General features: G+C 55.1%; 1 protein-coding gene across 4 annotated transcripts in view; it reads right to left on the bottom strand.

Annotated features, from left to right (window-relative positions):
• Positions 1 to 17,140, bottom strand: part of LOC144730769 (doublecortin domain-containing protein 2-like) — a 65,628-nt gene extending 48,488 nt beyond the window's left edge. For 2 of the 4 annotated variants that reach the window (XM_078611522.1, XM_078611539.1), the window contains exon 1: positions 15,765 to 17,140. In XM_078611522.1, the coding sequence (XP_078467648.1) occupies positions 15,765 to 16,066 (302 nt within the window). In that variant the 5' untranslated portion in view covers positions 16,067 to 17,140. The remainder of the gene's footprint in view (positions 1 to 15,764) is intronic. The other 2 variants (XM_078611517.1, XM_078611531.1) reach the window with 1 other exon arrangement.
• Positions 17,141 to 17,450: the final 310 nt, after the last annotated feature.

The following is a 17,450-nucleotide window of genomic DNA, read 5'->3' as shown; positions in this document are numbered from 1 at the left end:
CTAAAAAAGAGCTATATAGCTCAGTGGGCCTTACCTGGTAAAACTAAAGATAGATAGATGGTTGGGTGTGTGCATGGTGCTCGCATTTCCAAACACTTTCCAAGCTCAATTCTACTTAGCTTCTGAGAACTGATGACATCAGGTGCAATATTTGGTCATAGGCTGCAAAGCTACTATGTTTAATTTTAAAAAAAATATGTACGGTTCATTATTCATTGCAATGTTATACTGCACGGTGCGTTGCATAAACACGCAATATTCAACAACAGTTTAGGAAGAATACGATGAACACGAATGTGAATGGATATTTAATGCCCTCACATATCAACTTTTTTTTACTTTAGGCTTCACAGAAATGTTTGCCTTTGGGGGATTGCGATGAATCTTGTATCCTCGCCAGTAATACGACGGATCGTGAGTTACGGTTCGATAACGAAAGACACTATTTTAATCCATGTGTTGATCCCCTGCTCGATTGAGGGGGCTTCCAAAGCCGTGCCACCCGAGGAGGTTGTTTGACCATACTTCAATACTTGAAAAAGAGGAGGCCCCCGAACCGGTTCAAACATCGTTCGTCACTGATGTTAGCCGTGGATGGGAATCAAACTCAGGTCCCCCTGGTTCATGGCACTGTGTGCTAACCACTGCTCCACCGTCCCACTGCTCTGCCCTGATGCAATGTTGCTGATGCAATAAGCACATCACCCGCTCAGGGTTTCAATCTCCACTCCGTGGATTCGTTAATAATCATGCTTATACGACTGCGCAAAGTGCCGGTCCGTTCCCAATAAACTTGATACCAATCGTATTACTGCTGAAAGTTCTCACTGTGTCACTTATAGGGTCACCAGTGTCGGTGAGTCCGCACCAAAAGCAGTGGCACATCATCATCGGGGAACAACTGATTTTAGTGTTTAGTTTGTTGTCCTTCCACCGCACCTCCGATGAACATGGTTGGCTCCGTACGGTGCGAAAGAAGTTCAACATCCACACTACCCATAGGCTATTACTACCCATAGACTAACACTGCCCATAGACTCAACACTGCACCTTCGATTTGCACGGTTGGCTACGTACGGTGCGAAAGAAGTTCAACATACATACTACCCACAGAATAACACTGCCCATCGAACAACACTACCCATAGACTAACACTACCCATAGACTCAACATTGAACCTCCGATTAGCACGGTTGGCTATGTACGGTGCGAAAGAAGTTCAATATACGGTACATGCAGAGACAAATCGAGCACATAGGCCAGAATTAACAACGCACATCCCAGCCTGGCATCTCATCAGATCTCAGTACGGCTTGGTAAAGATTCCAACTTGTTTCTAAATATGTATGAACACGTTGTGCTGTATAAGCAACTCGGGGTACACATTCCCCAAGGATTTGCTTGCATGGACATCTGCCCTTTGAAGTGGCTGTGTTCAAAACGTGGATGAAAGTATGCACGTATGAATGGGCAATCTGGCTGCTAAAGCAACCAAACAGAGTCGAATTCCCTTCATTCCGCGTGCTCAAAAACAGACTAACACACAAGCACGGTAAAACCCAGGAGCCTTGAATCCTCACCGCGTAGATTATTACTTTGACACAGCATAGATTTTAATAACCACAGCCAGTTTTGGTGATGAGTGCATTTGTCAATTGCAACATCTCCGGATCGACAGCGATTCAATCGCTGGACCATACTCGGGACCCACGATTTAAAGGTTGCACAATGCCCCTCCTCCCCCCCCATAATGTTTAAGGTTCCCATAGGGGCCCCGAGTTAACGCATAGTCCTAGATGGCAGCGATCGATGACGCGGCACCCCACCCTCTCCACCCACTCGCAAAGCCCCTCCGGAGAGCAGCAAGAATTGCTCCGTGCACCGAGGCCTCTTCACACCGCCGCTGTTAGCGCCTTCCCCTCACCCTACATCGCATCCGCCGCACAAACCACGGCCGTCGATGCGGGATTGCCCGATGTGCAAATGGAAAATTAGAAACTCTCCGGTGATGTGGCGAATGTGGTCATCCAGAACAGACCTTTAACAACGTATAACAACGCAATGCCCGATCCACAAGTACGTAGGAGACATCGCAGCGATGTCGCCTACGTACGGTTGTTTGGCTTGAACATCTGAATGTGAAATTGTAGTTGTTGCTCTGCAGCATCTACATCAGCTGCCGCACGAACGAAGAAAAAGAAGAGAGGGAGACCTGCCTGTATGTGCCAGAGTGGAGCTACTTTTGTCTAATGTCTCTACAGCGTGGCGGCTCGGCTGTAGAACGAGCGGCTCACAACCTTCCGGTTGCGAGTTCCAATTCGGGTTGGGGCTTGACTCGGCCCGTCACCCATTTGTTTGTAGTTGATAAAATTGTACCTGCTCAACCTAAGTTATACATTATCTGATTGTCTTTGTAATGTTCGCCTTTTGGCATTCTCTGGTCTGACACTGGTGAGACAAGGCCATATAGAAGGCTATCTTTGGTGTAGATCATTCAGTTTCAAGTACAATGCATGTTTTATATATCAGAGCATATATTGTTTGCATGTTTTGCCACAAGTACTGTGTGGTTAATGCAAACTTGATTCCTTGCAAAAGGGTATCTATTCGGCGTTTGAACATCTTAACACTTCCTATTTAATTAGTAAAACCTATTCTTATTTTTCATACTTTGATACTGGCAAAGAAAAGTCCCAAAGATAAAGTAAACAGTGGTTGTCCTTTGGGAATACTCGCTCCCACCATAGGAATCTGGAATCTCCACCACTCGATCGGGGCTGCTATTGGCAAATGACCACCGATGCCTCAACGCTCATCATTTGATGAGCAGGAGATCACTGTAACTTTTCAGACTAGCAGACGACTTATTTACATCGGAGGAATCCGATGAGCTCCAAAGCTCATGTTCACAGACTCAGAACGCGTCCTTTGCACCCATCGTCAGAATATCGCGGCGTTAATCGTGCTACTGTCGGCGAGCAGGAAGGCAGCGTGGCTGACATCGGTCGGGAAAACGCTTCCCTCCCTCTTCCTTCATCCTGAAACGCAGCGTCGGCACCGAGGCCCCCAACGTGGGGCCAATGCCAATATAAATAAGGTGAGTATTGTACCTTTACATCTGTGTTATTAATGCTGTCAATGTAAAACTTGCTCGAAAGCCTTTACGAGGTGCAATTTAAATAATACATATAGTTATAGCCTACAAATTGATGTATACGTGTTAAAAACATCCGTAGCTATTTCAGTAAAAGTGAGTCGGGAGAAAGGAGGAGGGCCCACACTCGTATCTTGAATGCCCCCCCCCTCCTACCCTCCCTTTGGAAAAGGTCGTTGTACCCCTGCCCAGACTCACTAGAATAAAGACACCGAGATTATTATTTTTATTAAACCCCAACCCCTCAGTCTAATGGCAGCGAGACAAGAGTATGGCATCAGCTGCTCCGGTAGTGACCACAGCTCTTATCTGCCTGCCACCAAACGCGGCCTATTGATGCTTCGTTTCCATGACCAATGGGAGCTGTGCTGGCTTAGAGGCATGACCCGGGACGTGTGGGCCCCATTGCCACGATCAATGAGGCTCCCGGTGGGGTTAGGTCAGTGCTGTAGTGTGACCTTGTTTAAAATGGGGGGGGGGGGGGGCAAACAAAAAAACACTTTGGCACTAGACAGCCGTTGTTAAACTTTAAACAATGTCTAAACGCTAAACTGGATGAGTGGGGTGATTTTGTCCGTCGCGTATTCTGCTTCCGCTTGCACCCCCCCCCCCCCGATCTGCGTGAATGGCTCCGACGTCCCCATCGATTAATTGCCACTGGTGTTAAATATTGTTCCAACTTGTTTGGACTTTATTATAATAATGAAAAATAATATAGCAGGGCGGCTGAGCCTGCGGCTGTCCCCTCCACAGGTGGGCAGAAATTCACCTGTAAAAAATAAAAGCTGAGCACAGGCGTAGCCTAGGGTGAACTATTTTAACGTTTGGTATTTTTCCACCGTGTAATTTCAACAAGATTAGTGCAGATCCTGGATGGAGTGTTCCATCGCAAGACCTTGAAATACGACAGAGGCTGCTAGTGGCCTTCATCCATCAGTGAATAGATCATGGTTGATGATGATGAAGATGATTATTAATTTAAAAATTGGGGCCGAGTGGTGGCGTAGTTCTGAGCGCGCTGTGCGATGAACCCCGCGAATTGAGTTCGACTCGCAGTCACGGCTGACATCAGAGCGAGTGACATGAACTCATCCTGTGCCCTTCCCTTATACCAAATGGTTGCGGTGTGGTCAAACAAAGCCCAATGCCTGACACGGCGTGAGGGGGCCTTCTTCCAGCAGTCGATTGACTAAGGGTGTCTGTCATTTGTTTTTTAATGAAAATTGAAGATGGCAGCTTTCACGCAGCCCCACTCCGTTGTTGAGTGAGAAATCACGACGAGTTTTTAGCAACGCGGCGACCGAGCATCGATCATTGATCTTGTGGTGCCACAGCGACGGGGCCGCTCGGCCGAGCCAGGGAGCCGCCCGGCTTCCACCGCCGCACTGCCCCCCATCACCCCCCCCACATAAACACGCACCCGCACCCACGTAGGGCCTCGTGGTCGGGTCACCTACCCTGAGTTTTCACCCGAGGGCCCCCTAGGGGGGTTACCCCACGGTTTCTCAGGGCCAGGGAATTGGACAGGACCCTTCCCAGGCCAAGTAACACTGCGGCGCCGTGGGCGGATTTGAGATCGCACGACCATGGCGAGCTCAGAGAGCCCCGCAGTTAGAAACGCATACAAACACAAACACGGGTCAGCAAGGCAGATAGCTGGGATCAGGACCCGGGACGACTGATTGGTCGAAAGTTCAAAGGCCGGCGGGATCGCAAAAGAGCGGGAAATCCTAGGCTCAGAATTGGTCGAGAGACCAAGGCGGTCGGGACGGGGGCGCCTAGCCTTTGATGTGAATAGTTTAAAAGAAAACGCAGGGGCAGTAGGGAACTCTCTTCTTCTGGAGTTTGGACACGGGGTCAGCGACGAAGGAGTCATCGGGCGAGCCGCTAGATTGTCTGCAAGACGATCTGAGCGCCGCAAGGTCACCAAGGACTACAGACGGTATCGTGTTGCGCGCCTTACAACACCTCAGAGCGGAGAGTAGGATCCGTAGGAGAGGGTTAGTTCGGGGTAAGGACGAGTAGGAAAGCGGTTTAGCAGAGAGCGCAGCATAGAATAGGGCTACACGGCACCAGAGTGTGGGTTAGAAGCGCCTTGCTGTCCCGCACACACACACGGGTGGCTCGGTTGGTTAGCAAGGGCTAATAAAATCTCGAGCGTAGTAACAAAACCGTGTTGTTGGGTGTTTTTGGAACGTGGTATTAGCGTGCACTGCATTCGCGAGTGTGTGGTCGTTGTACGCATAAAGGCCGTGGTCTCTGTACGATTGTGCGGGTACGGAGGTGTGTGCGTTAACGCCCGGGGAGAGCACTTTTGGTGTGTTGGTGTGACTACGCAGCCGTGTGAGAGGAGAATCGTCCTTGTACGATATTTGTGTTGACGCGCACGCGCGAGTGGGGGAGGGGACGAGTCGTCGTGTCGGCGTGTGCCCCGCTTGCGTGCGCTCGTTACTTGCGTAAGCTCTCGGCGTGCGTAATCGGCGTGCCCCAGGTGCGCGATCGTAACGTGGGCGGCCAGCGCGGCGCAGAGCGGCGCAGGAGTGGGTATCGCGTGTGGAGCTGTATGCGTGTGTGCGCGCACGTTCACGACGTGTGTAACACAGGTGCGCGATCCTAACGTGAGTGGTCAGTGTTGGGTGAGTGCCGTGCAGAGCTGTGTGTGGGTGTGCGCGTGCGTGGTTATCCATGCCTGCTACGCGGACCCGCGGTGGAGGGGAATCCTCGGGTGACGGCTCCCACACCCTGGGTGAGGAGCCTAGCGGCGGTTCGCTTAGCAGCGGGGGGGGCGATTGATGATGTTAGTCCGGCCGTTAGTATTATCGAGGGAGGGATCTCGGGGGCTAGCGACCCCCACAAATTGGTGTCGGAAGCGGTACGGACCCCCGCGTTACCTCACGCTAAAAAAAGACTGATATTTACCGGCCGGGGGGCCCCTTCGTGGAAGGCATTCGCCCGCAATCTCTTAGGGGCCAAGGAAATTAATGGATGGACGGACGCGCAGGCAGTACGTCAACTTAATATGAATCTTGATGGGCGGGCAGCCGATTTTGTAGAAGCGTTACCCGCGAGCGCACAGACACAGCTAGAGGAGCTGATGCGCCGACTCGATCAGCGTTTTGGCACACGTGACGAGGAGGAAGCAAAATCGGCCTTAGAGGCGCGCCGTCGCCAACCTGGCGAAGATCTCCGTGATTACGCCGAGGATGTGCGCGAGTTAACAAAGATCGCACGCCCGGGGTACGCAACTGAGGTTATTGAGGAACTGGCTGCCGAGAAAATTCAGCGGTACCTGTCTCGCACGGCGTGGTGGCAGCCAGACATCAGCTGCCCACGTCTTCCCTTTAACACCCTTGTCGAGCGCGCACGTAAGTGTGAAAGAATTCACAGCGAACGCACGCAGCTCCGGGGGCTGGGACGAGAGCGCGCCATTGCGAGCCTGCTCTCGGAAGACGAGGAGGAGGAACAGGAGCTCGCGAGGACGGTAAGGGGCCGGGAAAGAGAACCTCCAGTGTCCCGCGAGACAACCCCGGGTTGGGTAGCTGGGTTACAGACCGGCATGGGAGATATAGCCGGCCAGGTAACCCAGGTGCAATCCTCCGTTGAGACCATCCGATCCGAAATGGGGGACCTAGACTCCGCGGTAGGAGGGCTAACTGGAAGGATAGCCCGACTAGAAGCAGAGTATGAGCAACAGCGCACGGGGGGAGGAGGGAGTGGGCAGAAAGTTCGCCACAGAGCCGCCACTCCTCCCAGGACGTGTTATGTGTGCGACCGTCGAGGGCATCTCATGAGGGACTGCCCTCAGCTCGCCCGTGCGAGGCCGATGCATAGGTCAAACACTAAGCCCCCCCTAGAGAGGGGACCACCGGGGGATGAAATCGACGTGGACCCGACCCAAACCAGCTGTAATAATAATGGCGAGCGAGTGATCCATAAACAGGTTACAACGACAACACCCAAGGGCGCAGGGACCTCGGGCGATTGGCTGCGGGAGCTGGTGGCAGGGATAACGGGAGCCACGTCGCTGGTGGAAGGCCAGGTGAACGGGCAGCGCACCCGGATCCTGTTGGACACGGGCGCCGTGGCCTCTCTCATGAGCGCCGCGCACTGCAGCATGCTCGGGGTGGACGTGGGCTGCCTGCAGGCCCCGGATCGCGCGCTGCACACGGCAAGCGGAGCCGGGATGGGGTTGCTGGGGAAGGTCTCCCTCGAGGTCCGTCTAGGAAACCAGGTGTGCACACAGGAATTCTACGTTTCGAGTGTGTTGTGCCACGAGTGCATTGCAGGAACGGACCTCCTGGAAAAGTTGGGACTTAACGTACAGCCCCGGCAACGATGCGCTACGGTGGAGGGCAGCGGGGAGCGGATTCCGTTCCTAGGACAGGAGCCGAATCGCCCACGCTTCACACCCGTGGCCGCTACGCTGGTGTCGGCCGTCACCATCGGGCCTCTCGCCGAGATGCTGGTGCCAGTGGCAACCCTCTCCACCGACCCAACCCACCGACCATCGGGCGAGGTAATGCTGACTCCTCACCCGGAGTTGGCATCGCGATACGGGGTGGTAGGGTCAGCCACACTGGTAAACGCAGATGGGGGCCGGCTGTTTATACGTGTGTTTAACCCACACAGTACCCCGGCAATGATACGACGACGCACCCCGGTAGCCACCGTACACCCCCTGCACGCTCGCCACTCGAACGACTCGGTGTTCGCACTCTGGGCGGAGGACCCTGGCCGCCCCGAGGACAGCCAGGATCTGGCCTGGCGGGTCGGCCCGACCCCCCGAGCCGAGATTGTTCCCCTGCAGGATGCGTTACATGTGCCTTGGGCAGCCTTACCTAAGGGGGAGGCCGATCAGCTGCGCGGGTTATTGCGGGAGTACGCCGACGTGTTCAGTGAGCACGATTCGGACGTGGGCCGGACCGACCTGGTCAAGCACCAAATTGACACAGGTGCAGCCCGACCCATCAAACTCCCCGCATACCGAGTGGGCGCGCCTGAACGGACCCAGATCAAAGAGGCAGTCACGGATATGCTACGCGATAACATAATCCAGCCCTCCGCGAGCCCTTGGTCTGCCCCGGTGGTACTGGTAACGAAAAAGGACGGATCGACTCGGTTCTGCGTTGATTACCGAAAATTGAACGCAGTCACCCTCGGCGACGCTTTTCCCATCCCACGCATCGACGACACCTTCGACAGTCTCGCAGGAGCGCGGTATTTTTCCACCCTCGATCTGGCGTCCGGTTACTGGCAGGTGGAGATGACGGAGGAGGATCGGCCAAAAACAGCATTCACCACCCCGATGGGCCTGTTTGAGTTTCGAGTGTTGCCGTTCGGACTCACTAACGCGCCCGCGACGTTCCAGCGGTTGATGGAGTTGGTGATGCGGGGCTTGCAGTGGGAACAGTGCCTGATTTACCTGGACGACGTAATAGTGTTCAGTAGGTCGCTGTCCGAACACTGGTCCAGGCTGCGGGAAGTATTCCAGCGACTGCGAGCAGCCCATCTCAAGCTCAAGCCACGTAAGTGTTACATTGCGCAACGCGAGGTGGGGTACCTCGGACACCGAGTCAGCGAGGCAGGGGTGAGCACCGATCCCGAGAAGGTGCGTGCCGTAGTGGATTGGCCGCGGCTGAGGAACCTGACGGAGATCAGGTCATTCTTGGGACTCGCCACTTATTACCGTCGATTTGTAAAGGGATTCAGTGAGATTGCACGCCCCCTCACCCAACTCACCTCCCCTAAGAACCCCTATCAGTGGTCGGAGGCCTGCCAGACGGCTTTCACCACACTCAAAGACCACCTCACCCACACGCCCACCTTGGCTTTCCCAGATTTCACCACCGATTTTATTTTGGACACTGACGCCTGCAGCAGTGGGCTGGGCGCGGTGCTGTCGCAAGTGCAGGGTGGAACGGAGCGGGTCATCGCATACGCCAGTCGGACCCTGAGCGGGGCCGAACTGAACTATTGTGTAACCCGTCAGGAACTGTATGCTGTAATTTTCGCGTGTAAACAGTTCCGACCGTACTTGTACGGCAGGAAATGTCGTGTGCGCACCGATCATTATGCACTGCAGTTCCTCCTTACATTCAAGGAACCGCGGGGGCAGATGGCTCGATGGCTGGCGCAGCTGCAGGAGTACAACCTGCAGATCGAGTACTGAGCGGGGCGAACACACGCGAACGCGGACGCCTTGTCAAGACGGCCCGCGGTGCGCGCTGAGACGAGGGAGGGAGACGCCTGCCCGTGCTTCACGGGGGGACGCTGCCGCCAGGCAGCAGAACCCAAGGAGCGCGCGGAAACTAAACTCCCCCCCCCGAGAGAGAGTGCAGTGTGCGCCGCAGGAACCCCTGCAGAAGGAGCCCGGGGACAGACGGATCATCCCACCCCAACCGGGCGGATCCAAGAGGATGTCGGCTGCGCCTTCCCGGGCTTGGACGACGAGCAGCTGCGACAAACCCAGCAGCGGGATCCGGATCTGGCGGCGGTGGAGGCGGCACTGCGAGAGAGGAAGGATGCACTACCAGGGCCCTGGAGCGGTTTGTATGCCCGGTTGTGTGTAGAAAACGGGGTGGTGAGGGAACTGGCCGACGCTGGGCAGCCGGGGTGCATCTGCGTTCCCGCCCATGTGCGACCCCAACTACTACGACTGGTACACGACCACCCGCTCGGGGGCCATGATGGGGAACGGCGCACCCGGGAGACTCTGCGTCGCCAGTATCTCTGGCCTAAATTAGCGCAAGATGTGGCCGCCTGGGTGCAGGGCTGCCGGGCCTGTCAGCAGTGTGGGCAAAAGCCGGCGAGGTACCAGGTACCCCTGAGGCCGTTCCGAGTCAGTCGGACGAATCAGTTGGTCGGAATCGACCTGCAGGGGCCCTTTCCACGATCCCACCGGGGCAACCGATATATTCTTGTAGCGGTGGAGTACTTCACCCGCTACCCCGTGGCGGTGGCTATCCCGGATAAAACAGCCCTCGTAGTGGCCCGGGCCTTCGTGGAAAACTACGTACGTAATTGCGGGGTCCCCGAACGAGTCATTACCGACCAGGGTAGTGAATTCGAGGCCGAACTATTCCAGGCGCTGTGCCGAGAGTTCGGGATCCAGAAGGACCGAACCACGGCATATCACCCCCAGGCGAACGGGATGGTAGAGAGGATGAACCAGACTCTGGCCGGGAAGCTTAAACGCATGGCGGCCGCGAATCAACAGGACTGGGACGAACACCTCCCCTATGCCCTGTTCGCCTACACCACCGCTGTTCACACATCTACAGGACAGACCCCGTTCCTAATGATGTTTGGTCGCGAGTCTCGCCTGCCCGCAGATCTGCTGTTCGGTGTCCCTCCGCCGCAACGGGAGGAAGGGAGCCACCCCGTGGAGCACTTGCTGGAGACCCTGCGAGGGGCCAGGGGCCGAGCCTACCCGCACGGAGAGGCCGCGCACCAGCGGCAAGAGCAGGGCGCCCGACCCCGTATGGAGCCCCCCTTCTACACTGCGGGCTCCGAGGTGTGGCTGTACACTCCCCGCGTCGGTGCCGGACAGGTGGGGAAGCTGACCACCTACTGGCGAGGACCCTGGATTGTGAGACGGCAGATCTCACCATGGACGGTGCTGATTCAGGGAGGAGAGAGGGGCCGGGAGATGGTGGTCAACATCCGCCGACTGAAGCCGTGGCGAGCAGCCCCCGAGGGGGGGAGCCCCGCCGTCCAAGTACCCCGAAACCCCGGGGTCCCCCCACCCCCCGTGCCCGGGGGCCTCGCGCAGTATATGGGCCCCACGGAGCCCCGGGCTCCGAGGGGCCCCGGGCGGGGCCGGGGGCGACGAGGACGGCGACCCTTAAACCCCACCGCCTCTGAGTTTGTTCCCCAGCCCGCAGGTGCCAGAGACCGAGGGGAGCCGTTGGAATGGAGGAGGAGACCACCGCCGGAGCCCCAGGAGACGGAGCCGCCACCCCCGAGGCCAGCCACAAGGGCCGGGCGAATCCCGCGGACCCCGCGGCGATACCTCGTGGGGGCAACCCAGGCGAGGTGCTCCAGTCAACCCGGGACGGGGACTGGCACCCCGGGGGGCTATGTGGTGCCACAGCGACGGGGCCGCTCGGCCGAGCCAGGGAGCCGCCCGGCTTCCACCGCCGCACTGCCCCCCATCACCCCCCCCACATAAACACGCACCCGCACCCACGTAGGGCCTCGTGGTCGGGTCACCTACCCTGAGTTTTCACCCGAGGGCCCCCTAGGGGGGTTACCCCACGGTTTCTCAGGGCCAGGGAATTGGACAGGACCCTTCCCAGGCCAAGTAACACTGCGGCGCCGTGGGCGGATTTGAGATCGCACGACCATGGCGAGCTCAGAGAGCCCCGCAGTTAGAAACGCATACAAACACAAACACGGGTCAGCAAGGCAGATAGCTGGGATCAGGACCCGGGACGACTGATTGGTCGAAAGTTCAAAGGCCGGCGGGATCGCAAAAGAGCAGGAAATCCTAGGCTCAGGATTGGTCGAGAGACCAAGGCGGTCGGGACGGGGGCGCCTAGCCTTTGATGTGAATAGTTTAAAAGAAAACGCAGGGGCAGTAGGGAACTCTCTTCTTCTGGAGTTTGGACACGGGGTCAGCGACGAAGGAGTCATCGGGCGAGCCGCTAGATTGTCTGCAAGACGATCTGAGCGCCGCAAGGTCACCAAGGACTACAGACGGTATCGTGTTGCGCGCCTTACAACACCTCAGAGCGGAGAGTAGGATCCGTAGGAGAGGGTTAGTTAGGGGTAAGGACGAGTAGGAAAGCGGTTTAGCAGAGAGCGCAGCATAGAATAGGGCTACACGGCACCAGAGTGTGGGTTAGAAGCGCCTTGCTGTCCCGCACACACACACGGGTGGCTCGGTTGGTTAGCAAGGGCTAATAAAATCTCGAGCGTAGTAACAAAACCGTGTTGTTGGGTGTTTTTGGAACGTGGTATTAGCGTGCACTGCATTCGCGAGTGTGTGGTCGTTGTACGCATAAAGGCCGTGGTCTCTGTACGATTGTGCGGGTACGGAGGTGTGTGCGTTAACGCCCGGGGAGAGCACTTTTGGTGTGTTGGTGTGACTACGCAGCCGTGTGAGAGGAGAATCGTCCTTGTACGATATTTGTGTTGACGCGCACGCGCGAGTGGGGGAGGGGACGAGTCGTCGTGTCGGCGTGTGCCCCGCTTGCGTGCGCTCGTTACTTGCGTAAGCTCTCGGCGTGCGTAATCGGCGTGCCCCAGGTGCGCGATCGTAACGTGGGCGGCCAGCGCGGCGCAGAGCGGCGCAGGAGTGGGTATCGCGTGTGGAGCTGTATGCGTGTGTGCGCGCACGTTCACGACGTGTGTAACACAGGTGCGCGATCCTAACGTGAGTGGTCAGTGTTGGGTGAGTGCCGTGCAGAGCTGTGTGTGGGTGTGCGCGTGCGTGGTTATCCATGCCTGCTACGCGGACCCGCGGTGGAGGGGAATCCTCGGGTGACGGCTCCCACACCCTGGGTGAGGAGCCTAGCGGCGGTTCGCTTAGCAGCGGGGGGGCGATTGATGATGTTAGTCCGGCCGTTAGTATTATCGAGGGAGGGATCTCGGGGGCTAGCGACCCCCACAATCTCCCGGTCTCCAGAGCAACAACACACATCTTTTTAAATTAATAGTATTGATAACCACAATAATAATAATAATACACGTAGCAGGCTTTCACAACCAATATCACCCATAGCACAGGTTTGTTTGGGTTAGATCGCGTAAATATATGTGTCGTTAAACTCGCCACCACCCGATACTGTCCCCTGATGAAGCTAGTTGTAATTGCTGGCGAAACGTCGTACTCAGATTGTAAATGTTGTTGCGTTGTGCTCCAACACACCGGTGTGCTGTACTAGTGACGAATTGGCACGTTCTGTTTACGTGACAACCCTTACTAGTTGGCTGTGTCGGGTGGTGGCGGGTTTAACGACACATTTATATAACTACGCGATCTAACCCAAAAAAAACCTGTATTATGGATGATATTGGTCGTGAAAGCCTCCTACGTGTTAAACTGACTAACATCTATGGGGAGGATACTTTTCTTCAAACCAGAAAATTGGAGAAACTCCGAATGAAGCAGATTAAGTTGTTGTCGTCTTCACTGGCGTTCCTCAAAAGATGACCCCTCTATTTAAGGAACGAAACAGAATTTCTCCACAAATCTGTCTGTCGCCTATTGAAGCTAGTTGTAATATCTGGCGAAACGTCGTACTCAGATTGTAAATGTTGTGGCTTTGCTCTCCAACACACCGGTGTGCTGTACTAGTGACGAATTGACATGTTTTGTTTACGTGACAAACCTTTACTAATATATTTACGCCATCTAACCCAAAAAAACCCTGTATTATGAATAATAATACAGTAGTATTTACAAACATATACTAGTAATGCACCGAGTGTAAAAATAACGCAGCAGATTTTAATAATGTAACCAACGCTCACAAGTCCACGTTGGTGAAGCGGCGTCTAGGACCGGTTCAGTTATCTGTCGCACTGATGTTAGCCGTGACCCAAAGTCGAACTCGTTTCGCCCCAACTCACTGCGCCACTGCTCCCCCAACACAAGTAGCCCCTTATGGGAACCTCATTTGCCAGTAAAAAATTGATAATTGTTTTTTTACCCTTCTATCTGGCAGTTTTGTTGCCAGATAGAAGGGTAAAAACCAATTATCAAGTAGCCCCTTCAGGAAATTTTCGTTTCGGCTCCTGTGATGTTTTTTTTCGTGCTCTGACCCATGTTGTTCGACACGGTGTCCGACGTTTCACCGGCACGTGCTGGCAGCTTCTTCAGGAGCCGAATGAACACAACTGAAGAAGTTCCCGGCACGTGGCGTGAAACGTCAGCAACAAAAACAAACTGAAGACAACATCGGAGGGGCTGGAGAGCGCACACTACCGCGACCGTTTAACACGTAGTAGGCTTTCGCGACCAATATTATTCATAATAAAGGTTTTTGGGTTTGATGGCGTTATTTATAAATGTGTCGTAACCCTCCACCACCCGACACGGCCAAACTGTAAAAAATGTCGATTTAAAGCTTTCGTGACTGCAGGGATTCATATTCTTGGTTCTTTCGGTAAAGTCACGTAGAACATTTAAATTTTATTATGTTTAATTTTTATTATTTTATTATTTCCCTTCTTTACCAAAAGAACCAAGAATATAGTAAAAAATGTGTCACGTTGACAAAAGACAAATAGTTCACTACTTTAGCCCACCGGTGTGTTGAAGAGTGAATCCACAGCATTTACTATTTTTGAGACGACGTTTCGCTGGTAATTACATCCAGCATCATCGGGCAATTTGCGACAACCTGCGCTCTAGCTAGACACGTGCGTGACACGATTGGAGCAGCCGGAGCTGTCCGGGGCTGCGCTCCGGAATACACAACCCCGGTGGATGATGTCAGAATCAGAATCTGTGTCTGTCGTGTGGGAGCAATCCGATGAAGCTACGAAGTTCTGTTTCACAGATGTCCGGCAGTGGCACAGAGGGGCCAAGCGAGTTACATCAACAAACAATACAAATGCAACGATATGTGTATGTAGTCTTTACATACTTTACTTACATTCTTTACAGACAGTCACGAAGGCTTTAAGCCAATATATGTATGTACGTTGAACTTAATTTTGCACCCTGCGTAGCCAACCGCGGTAATCGAAGGTGCGGAGGGGTGGGGGATGTAAGAAGAGCGAGACAGATACGAGGTTAACAAGCCGCTAAATATATAATCCCTAAATATGAATCAAGTAATGAAGTACAAATTGCACAAGAATCTCAATTCATGGGGCTCTACAGTCGTCCAGATGTCCCGTGACCCCCTAATTAATTGACAAGTAACATTTGTTTTTTTATTTTCATATTAATTTACTTTTTAAATAGCGGTTAGCGCGCTGCGCTGCGATCCCAGCGACCCGAGTTCGATTCCCGCTCACGGTCAACACCAGTGACGATTATCTGGGCCTCCCCTATGTCGACTCAGCCTCAAATGAGTAGCTGGTTCGGTGTGTAAACATCGCTACTGGGGAGACAAAGGCGGTCGGGCGTGGTGCTGGCCACCCACCCCCTCGTGTACCGTTCCGGCCTTCATAGGTGCTCGCTAACAGCACTTGCCCCTACAGTCTGTTAAGGCTATACGGGGGATCTTTGCATTTTTGTGTGTGTGTTGGTGTGTGTGTGTGTTGGTGTGTGTGTGTTGGTGTATGTATGTTGGTGTGTGTGTTGGTGTGTGTGTGTATTGGTGTGTAGGTGTATGTTGGTGTGTGTTAGTGTATAGGTGTATGTTGGTGTGTGTGTGTGTTGGTGTGTGTGTGTTGGTGTGTGTGTGTGTTGGTGTGTGTGTGTGTGTTTGGTGTGTGTGTTGGTGTGTGTGTGTTGGTGTGTTTGTGTTGGTGTGTGTATTGATGTGTGTGTGTTGGTGTGTGTGTGTGTTTGGTGTGTGTGTGTGTGTGTTGGTGTGTGTGTTGGTGTGTGTGTTGGTGTGTGTGTGTGTTGGAGTGTGTATGTGTTGGTTAGTGTGTTGGTGTGTGTATGTGTGTGTGTGTGTGTGTTGGTGTGTGTGTGCGCGCTACCCACTGGAGCTTCTTGAACCTCTCGCTGCCCGCCGCCACGAACTCGCGACCGCCGTGCTGCAGCAGGCTGTGCAGGTCGGGCACGCGCGAGCCCCCCGCCGGCGTGTAGATGTTCCGCACGGCGAACGTGGAGCGCAGCCCGTCCGTGACCGTGCCCAGGAAGACGTCAAAGTTGCCCACGTGGCGCGGGTTCACCACGAGCCTCCTGCCCGGGAAGAAGGCGTCTCCGTTGCGGTACACGACGATGCTCTTCGCGGGCGGAGACTGCGTCGCCACGAACGGAGTCTTCCCGGCGCTGGAGGACATCTCGAGTTTCACAACGGCCGCTGCACGTCTCGTCGCCAATTGTTCGAATTCTCGCTCTTTAAAAGAGAAATTAAAACAAACAAGCTAAAGGGTCCTAGCGGATTGGCAACCGCCCTACCCCTGACGACACCCCGCGCACTACGACGCGCGTCTTCGCGCACCCCGGCAGCGAGCGTGAGCAGCGCGGCGTGCACCCCGCGGTTGTTGTTTGTTGACGCTCAATCGTCGTTTGCGCGTCTTTTTGCGCAAACGAAAACCAAAGATTGGGTCCCTTAGCGAATTCCACCTGGCCCGGCAGCGGTAGTAGCAGTCAACAGCAGCAGCAGTAGCAGTCAACAGCAGCAGCAGCAGTAGCAGTAGGACAGCACCAGCAGGAGCCGAGCGGGCTATGCGTTGGGTCCCGTGTGCGTGTCGCCCTGTCTCGCTCGTGTTGCTGTCGTGTTTGGCGGACCGACCTCTTCCTGCTACCGCCGCTGCTCACGATTTACCAGCGCTAAGCCCTCTCCTGTGAGCGTGCCCCCCCCCCTCCTCCTGCCTGCTCCTCCTCCACGGCAGCATGTCCCAGCAGCGTGGACTCGGCCGTAGTGGCCACTTGAGCGTGAGCGTTGCCGTGGGCACGACTCCCGCTGCCTGCCGCTGCTGCTGCTCGACATGTGTCCATTCATGGGAGCGGCGCAGGTTTATTCTGCTGTTGCCTTTATTTTCTGAAAGAGGACATCATCTCCCTGGGTGGCTGGAGGTGCCGGAGACTTGGCCTCCCTCCGCCAGGGTCGCGCTTTCACGAGTGTTGTTGCCCCGTGTTGGCCTGACGTTCGATGTTGTGCTCGGCAATCATCTGCCGACGTGGATCAAGTGGCTCAACTCAAGTCACAGCTCGAGATGACGGCTCGCGCAGAGCGCTACTGCTGGTGGTGCTGCTGGTGGTGGTGGTGCTGGTGGTGGTGCTGGTGGTGCTGGAGGTGGTGCTGCTGGTGGTGCTGGTGGTGGTGCTGGTGATGGTGATGGTGGTGCTGGTGGTGGTGCTGGTGCAGCTGCTGGTGCAGCTGCTGGTGGTGATGCTGGTAGTGGTGGTGGTGCTGGTGGTGGTGTGGCAGCTGGTAGTGGTGCTGCTGGTGGTGGTGCTGGTGGTGCTGGTGGTGCTGGTGCAGCTGCTGATGCAGCTGCTGGTGGTGATTCTGGTGGTGCTGGTGGTGGTGCAGCTGCTGCTGGTGGTGGTGCTGGTGGTGGTGGTGCTGGTAGTGGTGGTGCTGGTGCAGCTGCTGGTGGTGGTGCTGCTGCTGGTGGGGCTGGTGGTGGTGGTGCTGCTGCTGGTGGTGGTGGTGCAGCTGGTAGTGGTGGTGCTGGTGCAGTTGCTGGTGGTGCTGGTGGTAGTGGTGGTGGTGCT

This window comes from Lampetra planeri, chromosome 2 (genome assembly GCF_965212315.1).
Source record: "Lampetra planeri chromosome 2, kcLamPlan1.2.h2, whole genome shotgun sequence".
Lineage (NCBI taxonomy): Eukaryota > Metazoa > Chordata > Hyperoartia > Petromyzontiformes > Petromyzontidae > Lampetra > Lampetra planeri.
The sequence above is the reverse complement of the archived record's forward strand: the minus strand, read 5'-3'. Positions and strand labels throughout refer to the sequence as shown.